The sequence below is a fragment of the Dermochelys coriacea genome, chromosome 9 (assembly GCF_009764565.3).
Source record: "Dermochelys coriacea isolate rDerCor1 chromosome 9, rDerCor1.pri.v4, whole genome shotgun sequence".
In the NCBI taxonomy this organism is placed as follows: Eukaryota; Metazoa; Chordata; order Testudines; family Dermochelyidae; genus Dermochelys; species Dermochelys coriacea.
The window spans coordinates 65,626,479-65,648,038 of NC_050076.1; the positions used below are offsets into that span (position 1 = coordinate 65,626,479).

Genomic DNA, 21,560 nt, shown 5'->3' on the forward strand with positions numbered 1-21,560 from the left:
GAAATGAGCTCTTGCCAAGTTGTAATGCATGTGAAAGTTTGACCTGCTGTAAAAGCCGCCTCTCAGGGGCTATCAGTTCAGTCCCTACTGATGGCAGATTTTCCCTCCATACTTTCGCGCTCTACTCTTACATCAAGTTGCAAGTTTGACATAAGTTCTCCAGTGCCCAGCATGTGGAGAAGATGAAATATTTGAAATGGTTGATTTGTGCTCCCCATAGTTAATCCCTCCTTTCATTTAAAAAAGTTTGCTGGCCTATGTGCAGAGGGCTGGAGAAAGCACAATCCCATGTCTGATCACATGGTAAGAAATCCTGTTCACTGGATGTTCCTGGAAATTGCCCATTAGTGGGATGTGTCTGAGCCCTGACAAACCCTTGAGACTTGAACCTAATTTATTAACATGATTCGCAGTTGTTCTTTGCTCTCATTTCAGATCTATATTGCTTCCATTTTTTCTTGTCTGTTGGTATCTTGCTTCTGTTGCTATAAATTAACATCAGAAATGAACCATGAAGCTGAGAGCACAGGTGGTTCTTCCTGCTAAAGAAATCAGAAATGCTGTCATTTAAAGCAAAATTATCCTGTATCTGTCCAGACACAAAAATAGTGGCTTATGAAATTGATAAAACCCCACCCCCAGAAAAAGCTTGGCCAGTAAAACAATTTCAAGGGCTAGTTTTAAAGCTTTTTATATTAGTGGCTGATTTTGGATGGTCAGACCTCAGCAGCTAACGCTCCACAGAACCAACAAGTTGCAACCACATTTATTACTGTAAAAACTCTTGCTTTGTTGGAAAGGGGGGCTCACAAGCTCTAACACAGCCTACAATTGACGCAAGAAGAGTGTGGTGCTAAATCCCTGCAACCCTGAGACTGAACTAATGCATTACAATCATGGTAAGATAATGGTTTCCATGCTGCTCCCTGACCCCACCCCTGAGCAGCCATTGGCCATCTGTGCTCCAGTATCCTTAAGTCATTGACATCTTCCCCCTCCCCCCCCGCCCACCTCCCACTGTTCCTCAGATGTTCTTGTCAATTGCTGGAAATGGCCCACCTTGATTATAACTACAAATAGTCTCTTCCCCCCCACCCCCGCTCTCCTGCTGGTAATAGCTCACCTTAAGTGATCACTCTGGTTACAGTGTGTATGGTAACACCCATTGTTTCATGTTCTCTGTGTATATAAATCTCCCCACTGTACTTTCCACTGAATGCATCCGATGAAGTGAACTGTAGCTCACAAATAAATAAATAAATTTGTTAGTCTCTAAGGTGCCAGAAGTCCTCCTTTTCTTTTTGACATCTTGTGGCTATTCTTGCTGATGCCTCAGTCCCTAAAGCACCCCAGTAGATGAGCTGTAATATGCCTGTCCCTGGCTAATGCTGAAGATAGCAGTGAGGGCAGCCAATGAGATTGCAGCAGGGCGGTGTCTCTGTGTGGAAAGAGGATATCGTAACCTAGTCCTCTATTTCTCAGGGGCTGCAAATGACATAACGTAAAATAAAGCTTATTCACCATCTGCAAAGGAGAATGAATTGAGAGCAAGCTAGGAGGGTGAGAGTGTGTGTGTGGAAAGCAGGAGCAGCTGGAGGATAAACCCAAGGTAAACTATAGGTACAATATTTCTAAAAGGGGGTTTCTGCCTCCTCCCCTTGGCTTAGTGATGTACTATTGTTTTTCTTTTTAATTGCTTAAAGAACTGAGGTCCCCTCTGACCCTTTTTAAACCATCTCCTAGGGATGGTTCTAGGTGAACCTCATCAGTCCTTGGTTTTTGATCGACGCATTCTTCTCTTAGCCATTTAGTGCATACAATTATAAGGGTGTTTTTATGCTTTCCTGCCCCCAAATCAAACCTTTTGCAGAGCTGTCGGACTAGAATACCCAATCTGAAATTCCTAGAGAAAAGGAAGGCACAGCCCCCCTCCCCCACCCCCCAGCCTTTGATGATATTTGCTTCATGTGACTTTTTTTTTTTTTTTTTTTTTTTTTGTCCAATGTAGATTAAATGTTTCTTATCCAGGCACTTCTAAAAGTGGTATCAGACTATAAGAGATCACTAAGATTGCTGGATCTGACTTCCCCTTCTCTTCCCCCAACTTCTCCCCACACTGGTTCTGTGACCCTCTGAAAAGGCTGGAGTTAGAATGGCATTGTGTGGGGTCTGTATTCATTGTGTGGCACTGAGTCTGGATCAGATTTGCTCAGTTTATAAATAGTGTGGTTCTTTTCCCCCAATTTGGCAGTCCAACCAACTGAGTCTGGGGTCTGCATCAACTTACTACCTCAGTCACAAAATCTACTGGCTCTTTGCATCATCACAGGTGATAAAAGACTGACGCCTCAGCTGATATTATTTGGGGCAGTGTCAACACACATTTTTATTCGCTATTTGTTTATGATACAGCCTATGATGTGCTAGTGTTTTCTAGACACTGAAGAAGGGACTATCCCTGGCCTAAGGAACTCATGGTATAAAGACAGAGTGAGACCAACAGAGGATGGAGAACAAAAAGATGGACTTCATATATAGGTTTACCAAGATTCCCCATAGGCTGTACGGCAGAAGTTGGATTTTGAAGAGGGACTTCGATGTGGACAGGGTATGGGCCTTATGGACAGGAAACTTGGTTGCCCCATGCCTAGGTGCCCTTGAGGGAGAAGGCCCAGAAGCCCAGACTCAAAGGGATTTAGGAGCCTAAAGAAGCAGTAGGGCTAGAATACCCACTAAAATTCCTAGAGGAAAGAAAGTACAGCCGCTCCCCAGCCTGTGATGACATTGGCTTCATGTGCAAGAAACTGACAAACAGGTGAGCAAGACGCGGGGGCAACATGAAGTCTGACATGGTTGTATAAGTAGGGGGGGAGCAGAGTTAAACTTCTTGTCAGCTCCTCCAGCTTGAATAACTTTGATGCAATAGCAGATGGGAGACGGTCCAGTGGAGGGATTTGGAGGAGAGATAATCAATGGAGTTCAGCTGCATTTTGTATGAACTGAAGGGAGGCGTGTGCACACATGTCTGTGTGTAAAAGTAATATGGTAGGTGAGACAGATTCTGAGGAGGAGAAAGCAGCAGGATTTAGGTTTGACCAACTTGTGTAGGGAAATGGAGGAGGATCCAGGCCCAGGGAGGATGGTGGCAATGATATCAGAAACTGAGGAGAAGCAGTGGAGATGGATTGAGAGGGAAGATTAGGAGTTTGGCTTTGGTTGTACTATGTTTCCATCTAGGAGATGGCTGAGATGCAGGCTGACAAGTGAAAGTGGATGGGAAGAGCAACAGTCCCTGCCCTGAATGTACAATTGGAAGCGTACCCTCTGTGACAGCTGTTTGCTCCCATTGTCACCCTGGGATTCTGCCGAGTGCTCCCATCCTGCAAAGACTTCACACGGCTTTAGTGAGCCCGTTTGCATGTGTGTAAAGTTGTGCAGCTGTCTTTGCGGGAATAGGGCCTAAGTGTGTCACTGTGGTATCTGAGTACCACACGGGTCATGGCACAATTGGGTCCCCTAAGCAGGATGGGGGAATAATCCTGGGGAGGTGTGGAATGCATCTCCCTGCTCCCCTTGCTGGAGAGCTTGCACTCAGCCAACTTCCTCCCTGGGGTGACCTACATTGACTTCAGCAGAGCTGCAGCAGGGAGGAGTTTGACCCATGGTGTTGAACTCATGTAGTTACATACTGCTAGAGTGGCAACCAGTCAAGTTTTGTTTTTATCACTAATGGGAGCAGAGGGGGCTCAGACCACTCCTAGGAAGCGCAGCTGTTGAGTCAAAAGATGACATTTTGGCAGGGACTCTTCAAAGCAGATACACCTTGGAGAGGGGTTGTCATCTCTGAAATCTTGGGCAAGGTAGAAAGGAAATAAAAAGAGATGGGGTGGGGGGAGGCATGGTTTGAAGAGTTTTGTGCGGCAGGGGAGCTCTGTTTCAATACAATTGATCTAAAAGGCTGCTGGGAACAGCTTCCCAGCTCAGTGCACACAGGTACCCTGTGAAATAAGACTCACCTCATCACTGCAGGAAGCTTCTAGGTAAGCTCTCAGAAGACAGAGGAAGTGATTACCACCAAAAGCTTTTTCTTAGGCCGCTCAGGGCTTCGTCACAGCCAGAAGGAAAGTTTGCATTGAGCCAAATTCCATCCCGGGGTAACCTTCATTGACTTCTATAGAGCTGCAGCAAGGATGAGTTGGGCCCATGATGCTGAGCTCATTGTAGCTACGTGTCATCTTAGATCGGAAATCTGTGGCAGCTGCTGCATGATGTGGTTGGTTTGTTTTGTTTTGTTTTGTTTTTTTTAATGCCTTTAAGATCCCACTTTCTTCATATCACTATTTGTATTGCAGTAGCGCCTGGGACCCTAAGGCATGAATCAGGACCTCATTGTGCTAGACACTGGACAAACAGTCCCTGCCCCAAAAAGCTTCCAATCCAAGTATAAGACGAGACATTGGGTGGAGAAAGACAGGTAGGGAGTACAAGGAAACGGTGGGACCGCAGTGGGCAGCATGGGGTAAAACCCCATTCCACTTACTATGTGAGAGGCAGCAATGCAGCGTTGCCCCCATGCTGAAAGGATGGGCTGGTGTTTGCCCTGCCCATGCCTGTGCCCTGCCGCTGGACTGCTCAGGATGAGGTCGCCCAGTGCTGCTGTGCAAGGAGCCCCCACACCCAAATCTGTTTCCCCACCCTGCACCATTGAACCACAGTGGTTCTGCCATGTGGCCCTCCATAGCCACTCTGCTGGATTTGCTCATGTGTTCCCCACAAACTAATGAACAACACTATCCTAAAGGCTGGGAATTATAGGCCTGATCCAAATCCTTTTGAAGTCCAAGGAAAAATTCCCCTAGGCTTGAGTGGGCTTTGGATGAGGCCCTAGATGCCTGGATTAGCTTCAGTGGGAAGGAATGTTTAGCTTCCCTGGCACAGGGATTGTGCCCTGGGAAGTGACTGTACAGTACCCAGCTCCATGGAGACCCAGGCCTCTCGTTTCCTGCACTGGCAGGAACTGGCACAGACTTCAGCCAAACTAGGTGTTCTGTCAGGACAAACTGCCAGGCTCAATCTCTCTATTTTGATGGAGGAGATTCTAGGCAGCCACACATAGTTGGTACAGGAGCAGTGGTAATCTGGGATAGACACACTGCAAAATCTTATCAAGCTACATAAGATATCAGACCTCCATAGAAAGGACCATTGGACTCATGTGTCTCTCTTAGGGATGATTGGCTCCAGCTGCTCATAGGGTAGATGCTGATGATAAAGACACAAGGGAAAGCAACAAAAGGTACATGATGGGACTGCAGGTTGCTGCCATGAGGCAGCTCTGCTGGAAAAACATACAAAAGCTTTGCCCCCAACATGGGGAAACAAGTATATAAGGAAACGTTAGGGCTCATCCCGTAGGAGAGGAGGGATAAAATGCAGCTCTCATGTTAGCAGAGAGCTGGGGTAAGACAGGGTGGATGGTGGAGGAAAGACAGAAAATCAATCCTCCCACTGACCAAGGGACAGGGCTGTCAGTCTTCCAACATGCCTGGGGTCAGTGTTTGATGGCGGGGTCGTTTCTCATGAGTTAGTTATAGGTAGGAGCAAACTAGTCAGCCAGATGATAATACACCTTTTGAATGACTCTGACTCACCCCATAACCTTTTTACAAACTCTTATGGGTTTTTTCTACCTGATCCTAGTGGCTAAAGGAGAAGGTCTCGGAATGGGGGACAAGGCCAGGATGCAGCATGGAGACTCTGAGAGGAGGGAGGAGGAAGAGAGAAGGTGGAGCTCCAGGAGTTACAATGTAGGGGGCGTCTCCAGCTTCCTCTCCACTCTCGTGACCTTCCCCATCTACAAGACCATCTTCCGCCAACAGATCCATGCCTTTTCCATACAGGAGGCCATACAGCAACTGCACCAGGAGGGCATGCGCCGCTTCTACCGGGGCCTCTTCCCACCACTCTTGTCCAAGACGCTCCAGGGAACCCTGTTGTTTGGCACCCATGACAGCTTGCTCCTTCTCCTTACCAGCAACCCTTCTAAGCCTTGCACACTGGGGGAGCGGTGGACAGCAGGATTCCTGTCTGGCTCAGTGGAGGCCTTAGTCCTGAACCCCTTTGAGCGGGTCCAGAATGTCCTACAAGATGGACGGAAAGATGTCAGGTTCCCAAACACCCGGAGCATCCTGCAGGAATTCAACTCGTATGGTCTGAAGGAAAGGCTGGTTGTAGGCTACTACCGTGGCCTCAGCCCCGTCCTGCTGCGGAACAGCCTGGGCAGCGCACTGTACTTCTCCTTTAAGGATCCCCTCCGTGATGGCCTGGCTGCAAGGGGCTTGCCTAGCTGGCTCCCTGCCCTGGTGTCTGGCAGTGTTAATGGAACGGTGACTTGCCTGGTGTTGTACCCTCTGAGTGTCCTCATTGCCAACATGCAGTCACAGGTTGTGGGGAGGGATCTCCTCTGCCTCCGGCAGTCTGTTTGGTCTGTCTGGGAGTCGCACGGGAGGAAGCTGACTCTTCTTTACCGGGGCGGCTCCCTCCTTGTCCTCAGGTCCTGCCTGACATGGGGTCTCACCACTGCCATCCATGACTTCCTAAAAGAGAACACGGGGCAGAAGTCCCGGGTGGAGTGAGGGGAGAGGCCAGAGAACCACTGACCCTGACATTTCTAGTGTCATGTCTTAGAGCCCTGAGGACTTTGAGTGGGATTTTGCTTGTTTACAAAGAGGCCTTGAAGCTCATAGTCAATAAAACTTTAACACACAAGCTAAACCTCCAACCTACAGGTCAAAAGTCATGCTCTGAGGCCATACTTTCAAGACAAAGAAGCAACTTTGGGGGGGAAGGGACTTAACCATCAGAAAGTTGCTTGGTTGGTTTCTTAAACAGCCTTGTAAGAATCTGGAGTGTCGGCTTCTGTGGCCACATGGAGTGAGCCAAACCCTGCCTGCAAAAGGCTTATCTGATCATATATTTATGGCGGTGCCCATGCTCTTGTCTAAGCACAGGATGGACAGTCAGGTGAGTAGCGTTCTGTTCCAAGCTGTGCCACTGTGACCTTGTAAAGACATCTAATATCTTGTGCCTCATCTTGAAAAATGGGGATCATAGTATTTTCCTGTTAAAAGTGCTTTGAGAGCATGGGTGGAAAGTGCTACAGAATTGCAATGTGTTCCCATATTATTGCAATCTGTAGATGAAACATGCACTGTCCCTCCTATAAGAGAATTTCCCTCTACTACTGCATGTTCATGACTCATTAAGCACCCAACTGAGCTAAACCCTAGAAGCCAAATTCTGTTCTTGCATTTGCACTTGTGCCTCGGGTTAGTTCAACACTGAGGATACAGAGAACAGGGGAATGTGGGCTGAGGTGGTGAAGCTAGGCCATGCAGTTTAGGTTTGGCTATTCATAAAAGCAAGAAGCTGGTGGAGCTGCTAGAAGGCAGGCTGCTTCAACTGGATTGACCTGAATCATGAAGCAGAAAATTGGGAGACTCTGGCTTCTCTGTGAAGTGGCAATTTAGACTCCTGGGTGAATTCCTGGTTCCATTGTAGTCCATGAGATTGAGAATTTGGGTGCCAGGATTTCAGGCCATGTGTGTTTTCATTCTCAGTTCATGTAGTTACAGAGAAGGTTGGAGTGAAGGTTATGGTCACGGCTGCGTTCTGCAAGCTTTCATGATCCTGAAAGCATCCTTTCAGAGTTCAAAGTTGGGTTTGGGACAGAACCACTTCTGCTGTATGTGGAGGGTGATCTGCCTCTAACTGCCAATGTGTGCTCATGGTGCTGTTAGATCTGTCACAGCCTTCGCTAGTACTGATCAGACAACATTGGTGACTCCCTTGCTGCGTGCGTGTGGTGGGCCTGTCACAATTCCACTCCTTCCTCTCTGAGATTCCAGGTGGGTGTCACTGAGTTATTTCTCCGCCTCTTTTCAGAGCAGGAACAGTATCCCCGATAATGTCACGGCTAACCTGGTGGCTGAACTTTGACTTTGTCCTCACCCATAACTATTTCACATTTGGGGACAATGTATACCTTCAAATCAGCGGTACTGCGATGGGTACCCGCATGTCCCCACAGTATGCCAACATTTTTATGGCTGACTTAGAACAACGCTTCCTCAGCTCTCATCCCCTAATGCCCCTACTCTACTTGCGCTACATTGATGACATCTTCATCATCTGGACCCATGGAAAAGAAGCTCTTGAGGAATTCCACCAGGATTTCAACAATTTCCATCCCACCATCAACCTCAGCCTGGACCAGTCCACACAAGAGATCCACTTCCTGCACACTACGGTGCTAATAAGCGATGGTCACATAAACACCACCCTATATCGGAAACCTACTGACCGCTATTCCTACCTACATGCCTCTAGCTTTCATCCAGATCATACCACACGATCCATTGTCTACAGCCAAGCTCTACGATATAAATGCATTTGCTCCAACCCCTCAGACAGAGACAAACACCTACAAGACCTCTATCATGCATTCCTACAACTACACTACCCACCTGCTGAAGGGAAGAAACAGATTGACAGAGCCAGAAGAGTTCCCAGAAGTCACCTACTACAGGACAGGCCCAACAACGAAAATAACAGAACGCCACTAGCCATCACCTTCAGCCCCCAACTAAAACCTCTCCAATGCATCATCAAGGATCTACAACCTATCCTGAAGGACGACCCATCACTCTCTCAGATCTTGGGAGACAGGCCAGTCCTTGCTTACAGACAGCCCCCCAATCTGAAGCAAATACTCACCAGCAACCACACACCACACAACAGAACCACTAACTCAGGAACCTATCCTTGCAACAAAGCTCGTTGCCAACTCTGTCCACATATCTATTCAGGGGACACCATCAGAGGGCCTAATCACATCAGCCACATTATCAGAGGCTCGTTCACCTGCGCATCTACCAATGTGATATATGCCATCATGTGCCAGCAATGCCCCTCTGCCATGTACATTGGTCAAACTGGACAGTCTCTACGTAAAAGAATAAATGGACACAAATCAGACGTCAAGAATTATAACATTCAAAAACCAGTTGGAGAACACTTCAATCTCTCCGGTCACTCGATTACAGACCTGAGGGTGGCTATTCTTCAAAAAAAAAAAAAAAAAAAAAAAACACAACTTCAAAAACAGAATCCAACGAGAGCCTGCTGAAACTGGATACAATTAACTTAGGCTTGAATAGAGACTGGGAATGGATGAGTCATTACACAAAGTAAAACTATTTCCCCATGTTGTTTCTCCCCCCCACCCCACCCCCCACTGTTCCTCAGATGTTCTTGTTAACTGCTGGAAATAGCCTACCTTGCTTGTCACCATGGAAGGTTTTCCTCCTTCTCCTTCTTCCCCCCCCCGCTGCTGGTGATGGCTCATCTTAAGTGATCACTCTCCTTACAGTGTGTATGATAAAACCCATTGTTTCATGTGTTCTCTGTCTCTCTTTCTGTGTGTGTGTGTAAATCTCCCCTCTGTATTTTCCACCCAATGCATCCGATGAAGTGAGCTGTAGCTCACGAAAGCTTATGCTCAAATAAATGTTAGTCTCTAAGGTGCCACAAGTACTCCTTTTCTTTTTGCGAATACAGACTAACACAGCGGCTACTCTGACACCTGTCTTTTCGGAGTGGTAGCTGTGTTAGTCTGTATGAGCAAAAAGAACAAGAAGTACTTGTGGCACTTTAGAGACTAACATATTTATTTGGGTATAAGCTTTTGTGGGCTAAAACCCCCTTCATTAGATGCATGGAGTGGAAAATACACTCCATGCATTTGATGATTTTCCACTCCATGCATCTAATGAAGTGGGTTTTAGTCCATGAAAGCTTATGCCCAAATGTGTTAGTCTCTAAGGTGCCCCAAGGACTCCTTGTTCTTTTCTCTGCCACTCTGAGGCTTCTTGCATGCCGGCATCCATCCTGACATAACTTGTGTGCATGTTGGCTGGGAGCTGGCATGAGGTTGTGCCCTGCTGCAGCACTGGAATGGGGCGATGACCCCACACGAGGGTAGAGTGTGCACTGAAGATGTGACAGATGATGCACGAGAAATTGTTCTGCTCAGAGATGTAATTCAATGTCAAATTTTTTTTATTTGCCTGATTAAAAACAAGACCCTTTAGATCAGATTCTGCTTGGAGGCAAGCAACTGCAACTCTAATGAAGTCAGTGGCAAATGTATCTAATTGGCCTATCATTATGATCTTTGTTCTTCTCCAGAAAGGAGGGTGGCCTAGATCCTCAAAGGTATTTAAGCATCCAATTCCCAGTGAGATGTAGGCACCTACTTACATCTGCACCAGAGTCTCGGGTGTTGGTGAGATACTTTTACTCAGCAAATTACATCAATGCTCTGATGATGAGACACAATTCAGTATCTGACTCAGGCTGTAACCTCTGTCTGTCTCTATCCGATTTCCTGTTTAGATTCCTGCATAGTCCACAAGATGACACTGTTCTAGTCCCTATGCTTCATGGGTTTAATGAATGTTTCATTCTTCACCTGAAATGACGTAACACTGCTTCTGTATTATTGCACTTGGTTCTTTTAAACAAGACTTCTAACGAAATTCCTGCTGCCCTCCTTTCTGGAGCATTCTGGGTTATTGCAGGAGGAGCCATCACAAGTGACTGAACACTTGTTTGGCATAGGAACATCAAATGAAAAGTGGGGTTGTGACTCTTGTCTCCAGACACGTGCTAGTATCCCACAGTGGAGGACTACTGGTTTATAGCTATGGTTGCCTATTGTTTGAGATGAGAGGGTTTATAATCTAATGAACCAGGGAGTTTAGTCCTGTAGCCAGCCCTTTGGGGGCTGGATCTGATTTCCCCATGCTATATTTATGTGGCCTGCATGGCATACTCAGGTTCTGGAGATTCTAAGGGTTCATTGCAAAAAAAATAATAATAATAAAGTAAGTTAGTTTTCCTGGTTACAGAGAGAACTTTCCAAAGGTAACCCGAGGGTAAAGCAGTGGCCGGTTATCTGCCTGAGTCTGAAAACAACCTAAAACAATGCCTCAGAGGGATGCGCCTCTCTGCCCCCTCTCATCCTCATTGAGGAGTCAGCTCTCCAGCCTGATGTCACCACTTCAGCATTAACCATAACTTTCCATTGCTGGTTGTTTTACAGGATGGCATTGGAAGAAGGGGTGGGAGTGGCACCCTCCACATGTAGGGAGTGGCAGCTTCTGCAAGGAAGGGAATGCAGAAAGAAGAACAAACAGGAGAGGGAAAGGGGAAGAGAAACAAAGGGCAGAAGTAATAGTGGCCTACCAGAGCACAGAATCTCTCACTAAGTGATACTGAATGCAGCAAGGAACTGGATAAACAATATTAAACCGTTTAATGATTACATACAGGCCAGACCCTCCTCTTGATCTCTGTGCAGATCTCCTGGTGCCATCAGGGGACAATCCCCTGTAGATTGAGGGCAACATGATGTCCTGAATTTATACCATGGCCCCATTTAAATGTGGAATCCAGAATTCACTTCCATATGAATTTGACAACCTGCCTTGCATTCAGACATTTGACGACTTGCCTTGCATGCTTTCCCCTAACGGTTCTTATATGGCCCATGTGCTCAGGACAATATGTGGTAGCTCTCTTTTCACAGAGTTTTGTTATACGGACTCCACCTGAAAATCTTGTATCCTTCTCTCTCTTCAGCTTAAGCCAGAGAGTTGTAATCAGCCCTCTCTATTTACCTGCTCTTTCAGAGGGAGTTTTTCTTTTTAGGACCAAATCAATCCCAGAAAAGCAGTGATAGTAACACTCCTGTAAAATCAAATCTATCCACAGCCAGGTAGGAGGGTGAAGCATCTCTCACAGCACCTGATGCACAAATCTGGTACTAGTTTTGCACATAGGCCTTTTTTTCCTCAAACAGCCTCCTTTTAAATTGGGAATGCGCCAGGAAACAAATCTAGGTAACAGCAGAGTCTCCGAGAAGCATCAGGTGTTGGTGTCACTCACTGCCTAGCTTCTCTCTTCTGCCATTTCTTTGTGATAGCATAATAAAATGCTGGGAGGGATTTCTTTTTGGTGTCAGTTGGGGAAGTGCCTTTTTGATGCTTCCAGATCAAGATTTAATGGGTTGCAGAATAAAGAGATGAGCTATTCAATTAGAAGAAGAATACTGTCATTTTTAAAGGGCCTTCCCTTCCTAAGGATCCCAACATGGTTCACAAACTGTGCATACGGCACTACTTAAATGCAGCCCCTTCTGGGGTGGAGCATGACAGTCAGCACACCACATATGACACAGCTGCTGGGAGGAGGGAAATTTTGGTCCAGAGCAGTCCTGCTCTTTAGTGCCAATCCACAGCAGACTCTCTCTCTTCTTAAAATCTTATCCTGAAAATCCCCATCAGGTAAAGAGCATGGAATTTAATTTACCTTGGATGAATGAAGGGCTGAGTTAAGCACACAAGGACTTTAGTGGTCTGATTTGTTGTTACCCTGAACATCTCTGTGGCAAAATGCTGGGCAATTGTCTGCCATTGTTACACACACTATTTAAAGCAGGGGTGGGAAAACTTTTTGGCCTGAGGGCCACACCGGTGAATTGAAATTGTATGGCCAGGCCATGAATGCTCACAAAATTGGGATTGAGGGCGGGGGGCAGAGGGGGTGAGAGCTCTGGTTGGGGGGGTGGGCTCTGGAGTGAGGCTGGGGATTAGTTTGGGGTATAGCAGGGTGCTGGGACCGAGGGGTTGGGCGGGTGGGAGGTGGATCAGGGCTGGGGAAGGGGTGCAGGTTCCGGCTGGGGTTGCAGACTTTGGCGTGGGTCTGGGGATGAGAGGTTTGGGGTGCTCCATGCTGGGATTGAGGGGTTTGGAGAGTGAGAGGGGGATCAGGGCTGAGGCAGGGGGTTGGGGTGTGGGGAAAGGCTCAGGGGTTACATCAAGCGGCTCTCGGAAGCAGTGGCATGTCCCTTCTCCAGCTTCTATGCGGAGGTGTGGCCAGGCAGCTCTGCATGTTGCCCCATTCGCAGGCACCCCCCTGCAGCTCCCATTGGAGCACCGGAGCAGGCCTTTGGAGCACGTAGGAGCCAGAGTTGCAGCTTGTGGGAGCCGGGTGGTGCAGCCCGCAACCCAGTGTCCCGGCCAGAGCGCCGGAGTGGGGCCGAGCCTTGTGATGCAGCCCTGGACCCCACTTCCCAGCAGAGCTTGTTGGCCAGCTTAAAATGGCTCACGGGCTGGATCTGGCCCAGGGGCCGTAGTCTGCCCACCCCGATTTAATGGGTCTTTAGGTCAGTGTGTGAAAATTATAGTTGCTGTATGTCTAAGAAGCTTTGAAGATTCCATGCAAAATGGTTTCTTAATTATTCAAATCTCTTCCCAGAATTCAGAAGCATGTGCATAAGGGACTTGGCTGACTCCCCAGGCCACATTTCCAGCTCATAAGCCTAACCTTCCAAATGATGCTGCTAAGCAGCATCTCGGAAGAGCCAATGCAATGCTTAAGCTGCCCATGCTGGACAGAGTTAGGGAGGTAGTGGTCCCATCCTTAATTGCCTGTGAACATACAGCATGCAAGTGTGGACCCCCCCAGTTTATACAGTACCTATCAAAATATAAAAGGAAGACAATAATTACAGTACACGGATTGAAGGCTGAGAGGAGGAATGTTTATAGAGTCTAGAAAAGGGAATTCTCAGGAGAGCGATGAGCGCAGTCTATAAATACCTTCTCTGTAACTACTGTATACACAATAGGAGTGGATCATTCATGTTGTCAGAAGACAGTTGGACGAGGAGTAAGAGCCTGAAGCTAAGGAAGGAAATGGCTAGGCATGGCTATAGGAATAACAAGGCAGTGAGACAGACACTCACAAAGGAAGGATTCTTATCCACTCAGGGAGTTGAGGCACCTCAGAACTATAGGATGGTGAAAAAGCAGCAGGATCTACTTCTAGATCAAGCACAGCCTCTGATATATATCGGCCATCCTCTTTTACACCAAAAATAAATGGCAGACCTAGACAGACATTCTGTGCAAACAAGCTTCATGGATAATGGTTATTGATAGTCCCTTAAAAAACAGAGATGTCTTTTGCAGTTCCCCTTCCAAGCACGGACCAAATTCCTCCCTGGTGCAACTCAACTGATTTAATTTGGGTTACCCTAGGGCTGAATTTAGCCCCATTTCTTTGTGTCATTACACTTGAGCTTGTCACTAGATGGTGCTGTTGGGAAAAGAATAAGAACAGTCTTTGTCGTCTTGCTGCAGACTCGCCCCTTTCTTGGCCCTCCTCAGAGGCGTTCTTGCTCCCATGCTCAAAAATCCCTGTCTTGCAAAATCGCGCTTGTTACCCACACTCCAGCATAGTTAATGACTGAATGTAACACAGAGCTCTTTTTCTCCCAAATTGGGCACGTTTCACCAGAAAAGCCCAGGTCTCCTGCCTGCCTATCTAACCCCCTTCTGCAGGGGCTGTGCTTCCAAGGTTTACTGGTGGGAAGATGGACATGGTGTAATTTAGCTCTGGTTGGAGAGCCTCATTCACGGCGCTGCAAAAGGCCATGAGCTCATCCTACGCTTAGCTGTGGCCTAGCGTCCTCACACCGGAGGGCTTCAAATCCAGGCCACAAACCTGCTGGTGCAGAGTCTAAAGTGGACCATGTCTGAGCTAAGATAGGTTTCAGAGTAGCAGCCGTGTTAGTCTGTATTCGCAAAAAGAAAAGGAGTACTTGTGGCACCTTAGAGACTAACAAATTTATTAGAGCATAAGCTTTCGTGAGCTACAGCTCACTTCATCGGATGCAAGTGAGCTGTAGCTCACGAAAGCTTATGCTCTAATAAATTTGTTAGTCTCTAAGGTGCCACAAGTACTCCTTTTCTTTTTTTGAGCTAAGATAGGTACAGTATATTTGTTCTGTTGGAGAGAGCGGCGCTGCAGGGCTCCCACAGCCAATTCCATTCAAGAGCACGAGCCTCAGTCTCTTCCATGCATTTTCTTTAGAGCTGGATTTTCTCATGCTTTGTCTCAGGCTCAGAAAGGACTCGCTTTTCGGAGGGTTGGGAAAGAGGCCCTATATACGAAAGTGCTGCTTTGTGTGTGTGTCTGTGTACATGCATAGGACCGTCTGTCTGTCCATGTGTCGTCTGTAGGCCTGCCTGTCTGCATGCCTTTGCGCATCTGAGTGCCTGTCTGCATGGACATATGGCCCCACCAGCATATTTTGCAACTGTTTCTCCCTATTTCAGCTCTGCCGATGGGAGCAAAAATATCCTAGGGGAGCTGCAGTCTGCGTTTGCCTGAATCTGTCTCTCAGGGGCGATGTGTATCTGCCTGCCTCCGTGCCTGTCTCCCTGCCTGTGAGCCTCTCTGCGTGTCTGTCCGAATGTCCATCTGTCTCTGATGATGTGACAGCCTGTCTGTCTCCGATTCTCTCTCTGCAGCAAGAGCAGACATCCCTATGGAGCTGCTTTTCGGGGCTCCCCCCCTGGCCCGCTCACACGTGGGGAGAGCCAGCCATTGTGTAGCCGATGGAGGGAGACCCTCAGATGCATGCTGCAGCACCAGCGCCGGCATGCACCCACCGCCCCCTCCCACCTCTGCAGCGCCCGCCACCCCACGCCTTCAGCTACCGCGGGGGAAGGGGCGTTTTACCCCCGCCCCGGTGCACCCTGCGAGGTGTAGTTCTCCGGCGCGGCGCGGCTAATGGAGGGCCGCGAGACCCAACTACACTTCCCAGCATGCCGAGCGGCGGGCAGGGCGGCCAGCCAATGGGAGGCAGGGGCGGGCGGCAGCCGGGGTATATAAGGAGCCGCCCCACGCGGGAGAGCAGCAGACACCTGGGCGATTACAGCAGTTTCCTGGGGAGCGCTACCGCCAGCCCAGCAGGTACGGGGCGTGCCAGCCCGCGCGCAGCCCCCATTCTATGCCCCCGGGGTGTCCCCTGGCACGTGCTGGGGGGGCGTTGGCGGCAGCTGCTGTTTCCGCCTGTTGCGGGCGCTGGGGTCCCTGGCGGAGATGCTGGGGCTGCTCCCGTTGCATGGGTGGGGGGTTCTGGTGGAGCCTCCCCGTTTTTGGGAGATGGGGGGGGGGCAGCTGCGCTGCTGGGTGTAGCCGGCTCTGGGGGGGGGGGGGAAGAGGGGAGCTGTTCCCGGCAGGAAGCCGCGCGGAGCTGTCTCCATGTGACTGGGCGGGGAACAGCCCAACCCTGCCGTGGGCAAAGCGCCCAGGGCTGGGAGGGGCCGGGAGCCGCCGCCGCCAAGGGGCGCGGGCTGCGGGATCGTCTCTCCCGTGGACGGGGTGGGGAGTCGCCCGCCCGAGGGTGCCGCGTGGAGGGCTTCGGGACGGGCTGAGGCTCTCGCCTCCGTCCTGGGCGGCGCTCGGCTCCTCCCAGCGCGCTGCCCTAGTCTCCCCATTGTCCTCTGGCTCTGCAGTGTGGGGAGGGGCTTCCCCGCACGCCCTGCGCCGGGGATCGGGGGGGGGGTAAAGCCCCTCGCCCCACAGCGCTGCTCCCTACGCTGCGGGCGGCGCGCTCTGCCCCCGGTGGAGCACCGCGGAGTTTCTGGGGTCCCTCGCTGGGCGGCTGCAGCCGTGGCTAATGGGAGGGAAGCCGGGCAGTGGGTTTTTAGTCGTTGATGGAGACCCTTACCCCGTACAATGGGTGTACAGTTGGGCGTTGGCCGGTCTGGGCTCTGCAGAGAGGGACGCTAAACTGGGCTGGGGGAGCGAGCCGGCATCGCTCGGGCGCTGCTCTCGTGTGAGAGCTCGGGACACCTGGCTGGCTTTCTCTAGTGTGTAAACGGGCGGGAGTGGTGTGTGATGGGAGGATCTGCTTCTTTACCACGTGGGCTGGGGAAGAGGCAGGTGTCGATGAAAGGAAGGAGAATGCTGGTCTGGCTCTGCTCCTGTCTCAGAACAACTTGGTTCTTCGCTATTGGGCTCCTAAAGACAAAGGAGATCTCCTAGGAGACGGGGCTTTGGTGCCCAACCCAAATCAATTGTGGCGTCTCTTATACTGATCAGCCTTTATTAAAAACAAAACTCCCTAGTGGGCGTTTCCTCCATCCCTGTTGGAACACACATGGCCTTGCTAGCTGTACTGTCTCAAAGGCCCATCCCTTATCACTGCTTGAAGTCTGAGCTGAATCCTGAGTGCTAACATACAAGAAATAAAGTAATCAGCCAGGCAGGTCATCCTCTTACATCTGACAGGTTTCAGAGTAGCAGCCGTGTTAGTCTGTATTCGCAAAAAGAAAAGGAGTACCCGTGGCACCTTAGAGACTAACAAATTTATTAGAGCATAAGCTTTCGTGAGCTGAAGTGAGCTGTAGCTCACGAAAGCTTATGCTCTAATAAATTTGTTAGTCTCTAAGGTGCCACGGGTACTCCTTTTCTTTTTGCTCTTACATCTGGTCACTCTCTCCAAAGGGTACTGGCTGTGTAACTTGGCACGTGCTGCCTGGGATTTCCCTTGCAGGGATGGGTTGTAACTTGTTTATCTTACTCACTTAGCTAAAATGTGTGACAAACCAGACCTCTCTGAAGTTGAGAAATTTGACAAGAAGAAGCTGAAAAAGACCAACACAGAGGAGAAGAACACACTCCCTTCAAAGGAGAGTAAGTATCCAGTTCCCTCTTTCTGTAGGGGTGGGGCTAGCTGAGTAAGTAAGTGCTTCCTAAATCTTTATATGCATGGATGACCATGGCACTCCTTACAGTAACATGTCATGAATTCCAGGCTTTCTCCTGGAGGCTTTAAGTCTTAGGTGTAAGTTGGGGCCTAGTGCAGTGCTTCATGCAGTTCTTATACTTGCCAGGCCATACTTCTGGCTTGCAGAAGAAGCTGAATTGAAGTTTAGTTGACTTTGTAATGTGAGCCTCTGTTTAAGTGGTGTGGTATCCAGATGGAAGGGAAGAGGAAATCATCCTAAAGCAAGAGGACTGGTAGAACTGCCCAAAGCCTGGTCTGGCACTCCAAAACATGGTTTTCCTAACAGCATTTTGTTGTGACACAGACTTCCAATTCTGGCTGTGTAGGAGTGTCAAGTGGGAGCGGATGTGCTTGTGCTGATCTCATCACTGAGGATTCTGGCAGACTGAGGCATTTTGGTCTGGTTTTTCTTCCAATTGAAAATACATATTTTTGTTTTTAAACTGCAGATAGGATCTGAGCCTCAGCAAGCGTTGGAATGATACAAATGCCTCTGGCTGGGGGAAGTTGTCAGTACCTTTAAAATGCATTTTTAATACTAAATAGTAAGAGGGTTTTTAGCTCTTACTGCCCTCTGCTGTTTAAGCTGACCTGTTCAGGTCTTTCAGGCATGTTTGCTGAGGTAACTACTATGTGCAAAGAGCTGGTGCTCTAAATCTAAGTGGCTGAATGGTCTAGACAAGTCACTTCACCTTTCCCCTTCCTGTCTGCAGAGTGGAATGGTACTTGTCCCTCTCACTAGGTGTTGAGAATTAGCTGAAAAGCAGTGAGTTCTCAGGACTGATTCCTTTCCAACTTGACCTGGGCAGCAGCAACAGTCCTTTGTCATGGACACTCCATGAAAACTGGGTCTTAAAGTTCTCGGTAGGAATAGTCCCCCTTAATGTTCTCTTGCAAAACATGTTCTGTTTGGGGGGGCAGGGGGAGAGAAGGGAAATGGGTATCAAGGAAAGACCACACAAATCTCAAACTATGCAAAACATAAAACCTAGTACATACCAACTGATGCAACACATCTCAAAGCTTGCCCAGGATTTGGATGCTCCTCAGCCTGATCTGTAAGGTGCTAGTGAAGTGACCTCACTGTCCAGGCTTGGCAGCTGTAGAGATGGTATCCATATATGGGCTGTCTCTGCAGGTAGAGCAGCTATGCTGTATTGCCCCAACCCTTGAGGAAGGGGGATAACATTAAGGCAGAGAGGCTAATGGAACTCTCTTCTCTTCTAGCCATCGAGCAGGAGAAGGAATGCGTGAAGTCTTCATAGAGGGAGATGGCCTGGCAGGAAGAGCCACCACTTAATTTTTTTTGCTTTGAATTAAATCATCTGTTTTTTTTTAAATTCTATGTACCTGTATAGAAAAATGCTGCAACTTCTAACCCTATTGTCCCATTGAGCCAGCTGCTTTGGCAGGTGGAGGGATGAAGAGTGGTCCTTTCAGAATCCATCAGTAGCCTGACCCAACCCCACCTTTTCTGCGTGGCCACCTCCTGTTTACAGCACTGATCTAGCTCTAATGCAATGAGGGAGGAGCAGAGGGCTATGGGAGCTCCTGGGTACAGAGACCCCTTCTGTTATGGGTAGGGTGTGGTGTGTGAATTTCTTCTGATTTGGCCTACTGACCTGAGTCTGTCTGGCATATTTGTTCACAAATGGTGTTTCTGCAGCCTCACTCACAATTTTTTGTCTTCCTTGAAATAAAGTGAAAAGTTTATTATAAAAATAAAAAAATATAATGACCTACTTAAAGACTCCAGGCTTCTTTCCTGGCTCTTCAGCTTGTTTTGCTGTTGACCTGTCAGGAGGTGTTTGGTGCTGCAACCTAGCTTGGACAGATGTGGTAAAGAAGTCTGCTCTTGGCTCCATGCTGGTGTTCCCATCCCTGGTCTTGATCTTAACTTGTAAAGCTAGCCCACAACCATATTCTGAGGGTTTCTTATGGTGCTTAAAGACAATTGTCACTATTGGTCACCCTCTGGGTAGGGCTGAGCTCCCTTTTCAGGGGCTGAGAGATGAACATAAGGCTACATAACACTTCTGATCACAGGATATTCTGCTGATGTTAATGGGAAGCTTCCACAAGGCTCAAAGAGAATGTGACCTTCATCTAGTAACTAGTCTTGTAGAACAGGCCTAAACAGTTTGTGGAATGCCAAACTAACTTGTTTAGGAGTCAGATTATTTTAACCACCACTTATAGCAGCACATCGCCTAGTGTGGATGTACTTTCACTAGAATAAAAATGCTGCTATGGTGCTCCTCTTGCATAGGAATGCAATACTAGAGTTGGTATAGGTATTCAGCCCTCATCCTTGCTCTTTCTCCCCCCGGCCCCCATCCTCCCAGGATGGATGCAGTTATACAAGGCATTAATGTAAATGGGATGCTCTTACTGTTCACTCTGCAAATCAAATGATGCAGAGGTGGGAGGGTAATGGGACTAGGTCATTACTTTTTTCCCCTCCTATCTGCAGCAGCTCCCAGTTTCCTTTGTCCCTCACCTAACCCTGTGAGCAGCAATGAAATACTGATGTTACCATCTGCCTTCCAGAATAAACACCCCTGGCATCAAAAGGAGCAGGGGATATTTTGTTGTTAGTATTTCAGGGTCAGCAAATAGGGGAATCAGTGTTGCATTGGCTTCCTTCTGGCTCCTGTTTGATGGGGTGGGTAGCAAGCCTGGAAGCTCTTGAGCTAAAAGTTTAAAGGTGTTTAACAAAGCTAGAGTAGACCAGGCTGGTAGAGTGAGTTGGCTGGTGCTCACAGGCTGGGTATCTGACATCTGTGCTCTAAAGACTTTCATAACAACTGACTCTTCAGAGCTGCACTGGTGCAGTGGATCCCATTTAAAATTGTTCCCTAGCCTGTGACCTTACAGCTGTTTTCTTGTGTGAAACAACTAACCAATAGGAAGATTTGGGCCCATCTCCAGTGGCCTGCACATGTGAGCCTTTACACAGCAGTACTGGCTCTACCAACTCTGGGTGTCCTAGTGCAGATGCAGGGTTAAAACACTAGTAAAATACCCCTCATTTGTGCTGACACTGGACTAGAACACTAGAATAGACAGTAGCTGCCCACAGGTATGTGGGTGAATGTGTAGCAAATTGCCCTTCTCTTTTTCCTGTGAGCTGAGAGAGGAGAAAGGGCTGTATGGAACTCTTTCAGTAAGAGCTTTCTCTGCCCTATCTTAATTCTTATAAACTGAGGGAATAAGGGGCTAAGAAACAATGTACTGCCTCCCTCAAAAGAAAACACTTCCATCCAGCATAAATGTAAGACATAAGCACTGGACAACTTCTGATCTGATTCAATAGTCTTAGAATGTCTTCCCTAATGCTTGCCTGGGGGAAAGGGGGTGCTGCTTGCCACTTTCAGCAGCTGCTCTGAGGCCCTTATAAATCATTTGTGTTTAAAGTCCCCAGATGGTGGGGAAGCTCAAGCACTAGCAGGGCTCTGGTATTGCCTGTCAGCTGGTGGTTTGACTCTTCCCAGACCATGTGTAGGACTGTTTAATTGCTGTGCATCTACTGGCATTTACAAACCTCCCATGGGTGCAGCTCAATCAGTAGCAGCAATTGTGGCTGTAACATAGAGTGGAGGTTGGTGTTTTGCCAGTCGCCTGGTGGAAAGTACAGAGCAGGTCTACCATATTCTGAGGTTTCTTATGGTGCTTAAAGACAACTCAGTCACTATTGGTCACCCTACAAGTGTATGCTGGTGTTCCTATCCGTGCTGCCAGCTGTGCTGCTGGTTGCTACCACCCATGGGTGAACTTAAGGAGAAAAAGAAAAGCTAGTGCATACAAGGGGTGGGTGCACCTCCATTCACCATATAGAAATCTTCTGACCAGA

At 48.4% G+C, this 21,560-nt stretch overlaps 2 protein-coding genes across 3 annotated transcripts; both read left to right on the plus strand.

Moving 5' to 3' along the window:
• Window positions 1-1,440: 1,440 nt before the first annotated feature.
• On the plus strand, window positions 1,441-8,021 carry SLC25A53 (solute carrier family 25 member 53). Of its 2 annotated transcripts, none has more exons than XM_038417253.2 (2): window positions 1,441-1,609; window positions 5,701-8,021. In XM_038417253.2, exon 2 carries the CDS (start codon window positions 5,724-5,726, stop codon window positions 6,633-6,635), a length of 912 nt encoding a protein of 303 aa, XP_038273181.1. In that variant the 5' UTR covers window positions 1,441-1,609; window positions 5,701-5,723; the 3' UTR covers window positions 6,636-8,021. The 2 variants fall into 2 exon arrangements, with proteins under 2 accessions (XP_038273181.1, XP_038273180.1); XM_038417252.2 differs by lacking the exon at window positions 1,441-1,609 and adding an exon at window positions 3,050-3,404.
• Window positions 8,022-15,735: 7,714 nt separating this feature from the next.
• Window positions 15,736-19,449, plus strand: TMSB15B (thymosin beta 15B). Its single transcript, XM_038416294.2, has 3 exons — window positions 15,736-15,885; window positions 17,509-17,613; window positions 18,935-19,449. The coding sequence occupies exons 1-3, from the start codon at window positions 15,738-15,740 to the stop codon at window positions 18,970-18,972; spliced, it is 291 nt and encodes a 96-aa protein (XP_038272222.2). The 5' UTR covers window positions 15,736-15,737; the 3' UTR covers window positions 18,973-19,449.
• Window positions 19,450-21,560: the final 2,111 nt, after the last annotated feature.

Coding starts and splice junctions, on each gene's coding strand:
- SLC25A53 (XM_038417252.2), top strand. CDS start 3,302: ATGTACAATTGGAAGCGTACCCTCTGTGACAGCTGTTTGCTCCCATTG. Junction 3,405..5,700: donor AAAGACTTCACACGGCTTTA/GTGAGCCCGTTT, acceptor ACCTGATCCTAG/TGGCTAAAGGAGAAGGTCTC.
- TMSB15B (XM_038416294.2), top strand. CDS start 15,738: ATGCCGAGCGGCGGGCAGGGCGGCCAGCCAATGGGAGGCAGGGGCGGG. Junction 15,886..17,508: donor CGCTACCGCCAGCCCAGCAG/GTACGGGGCGTG, acceptor TTACTCACTTAG/CTAAAATGTGTGACAAACCA. Junction 17,614..18,934: donor CACACTCCCTTCAAAGGAGA/GTAAGTATCCAG, acceptor CTTCTCTTCTAG/CCATCGAGCAGGAGAAGGAA.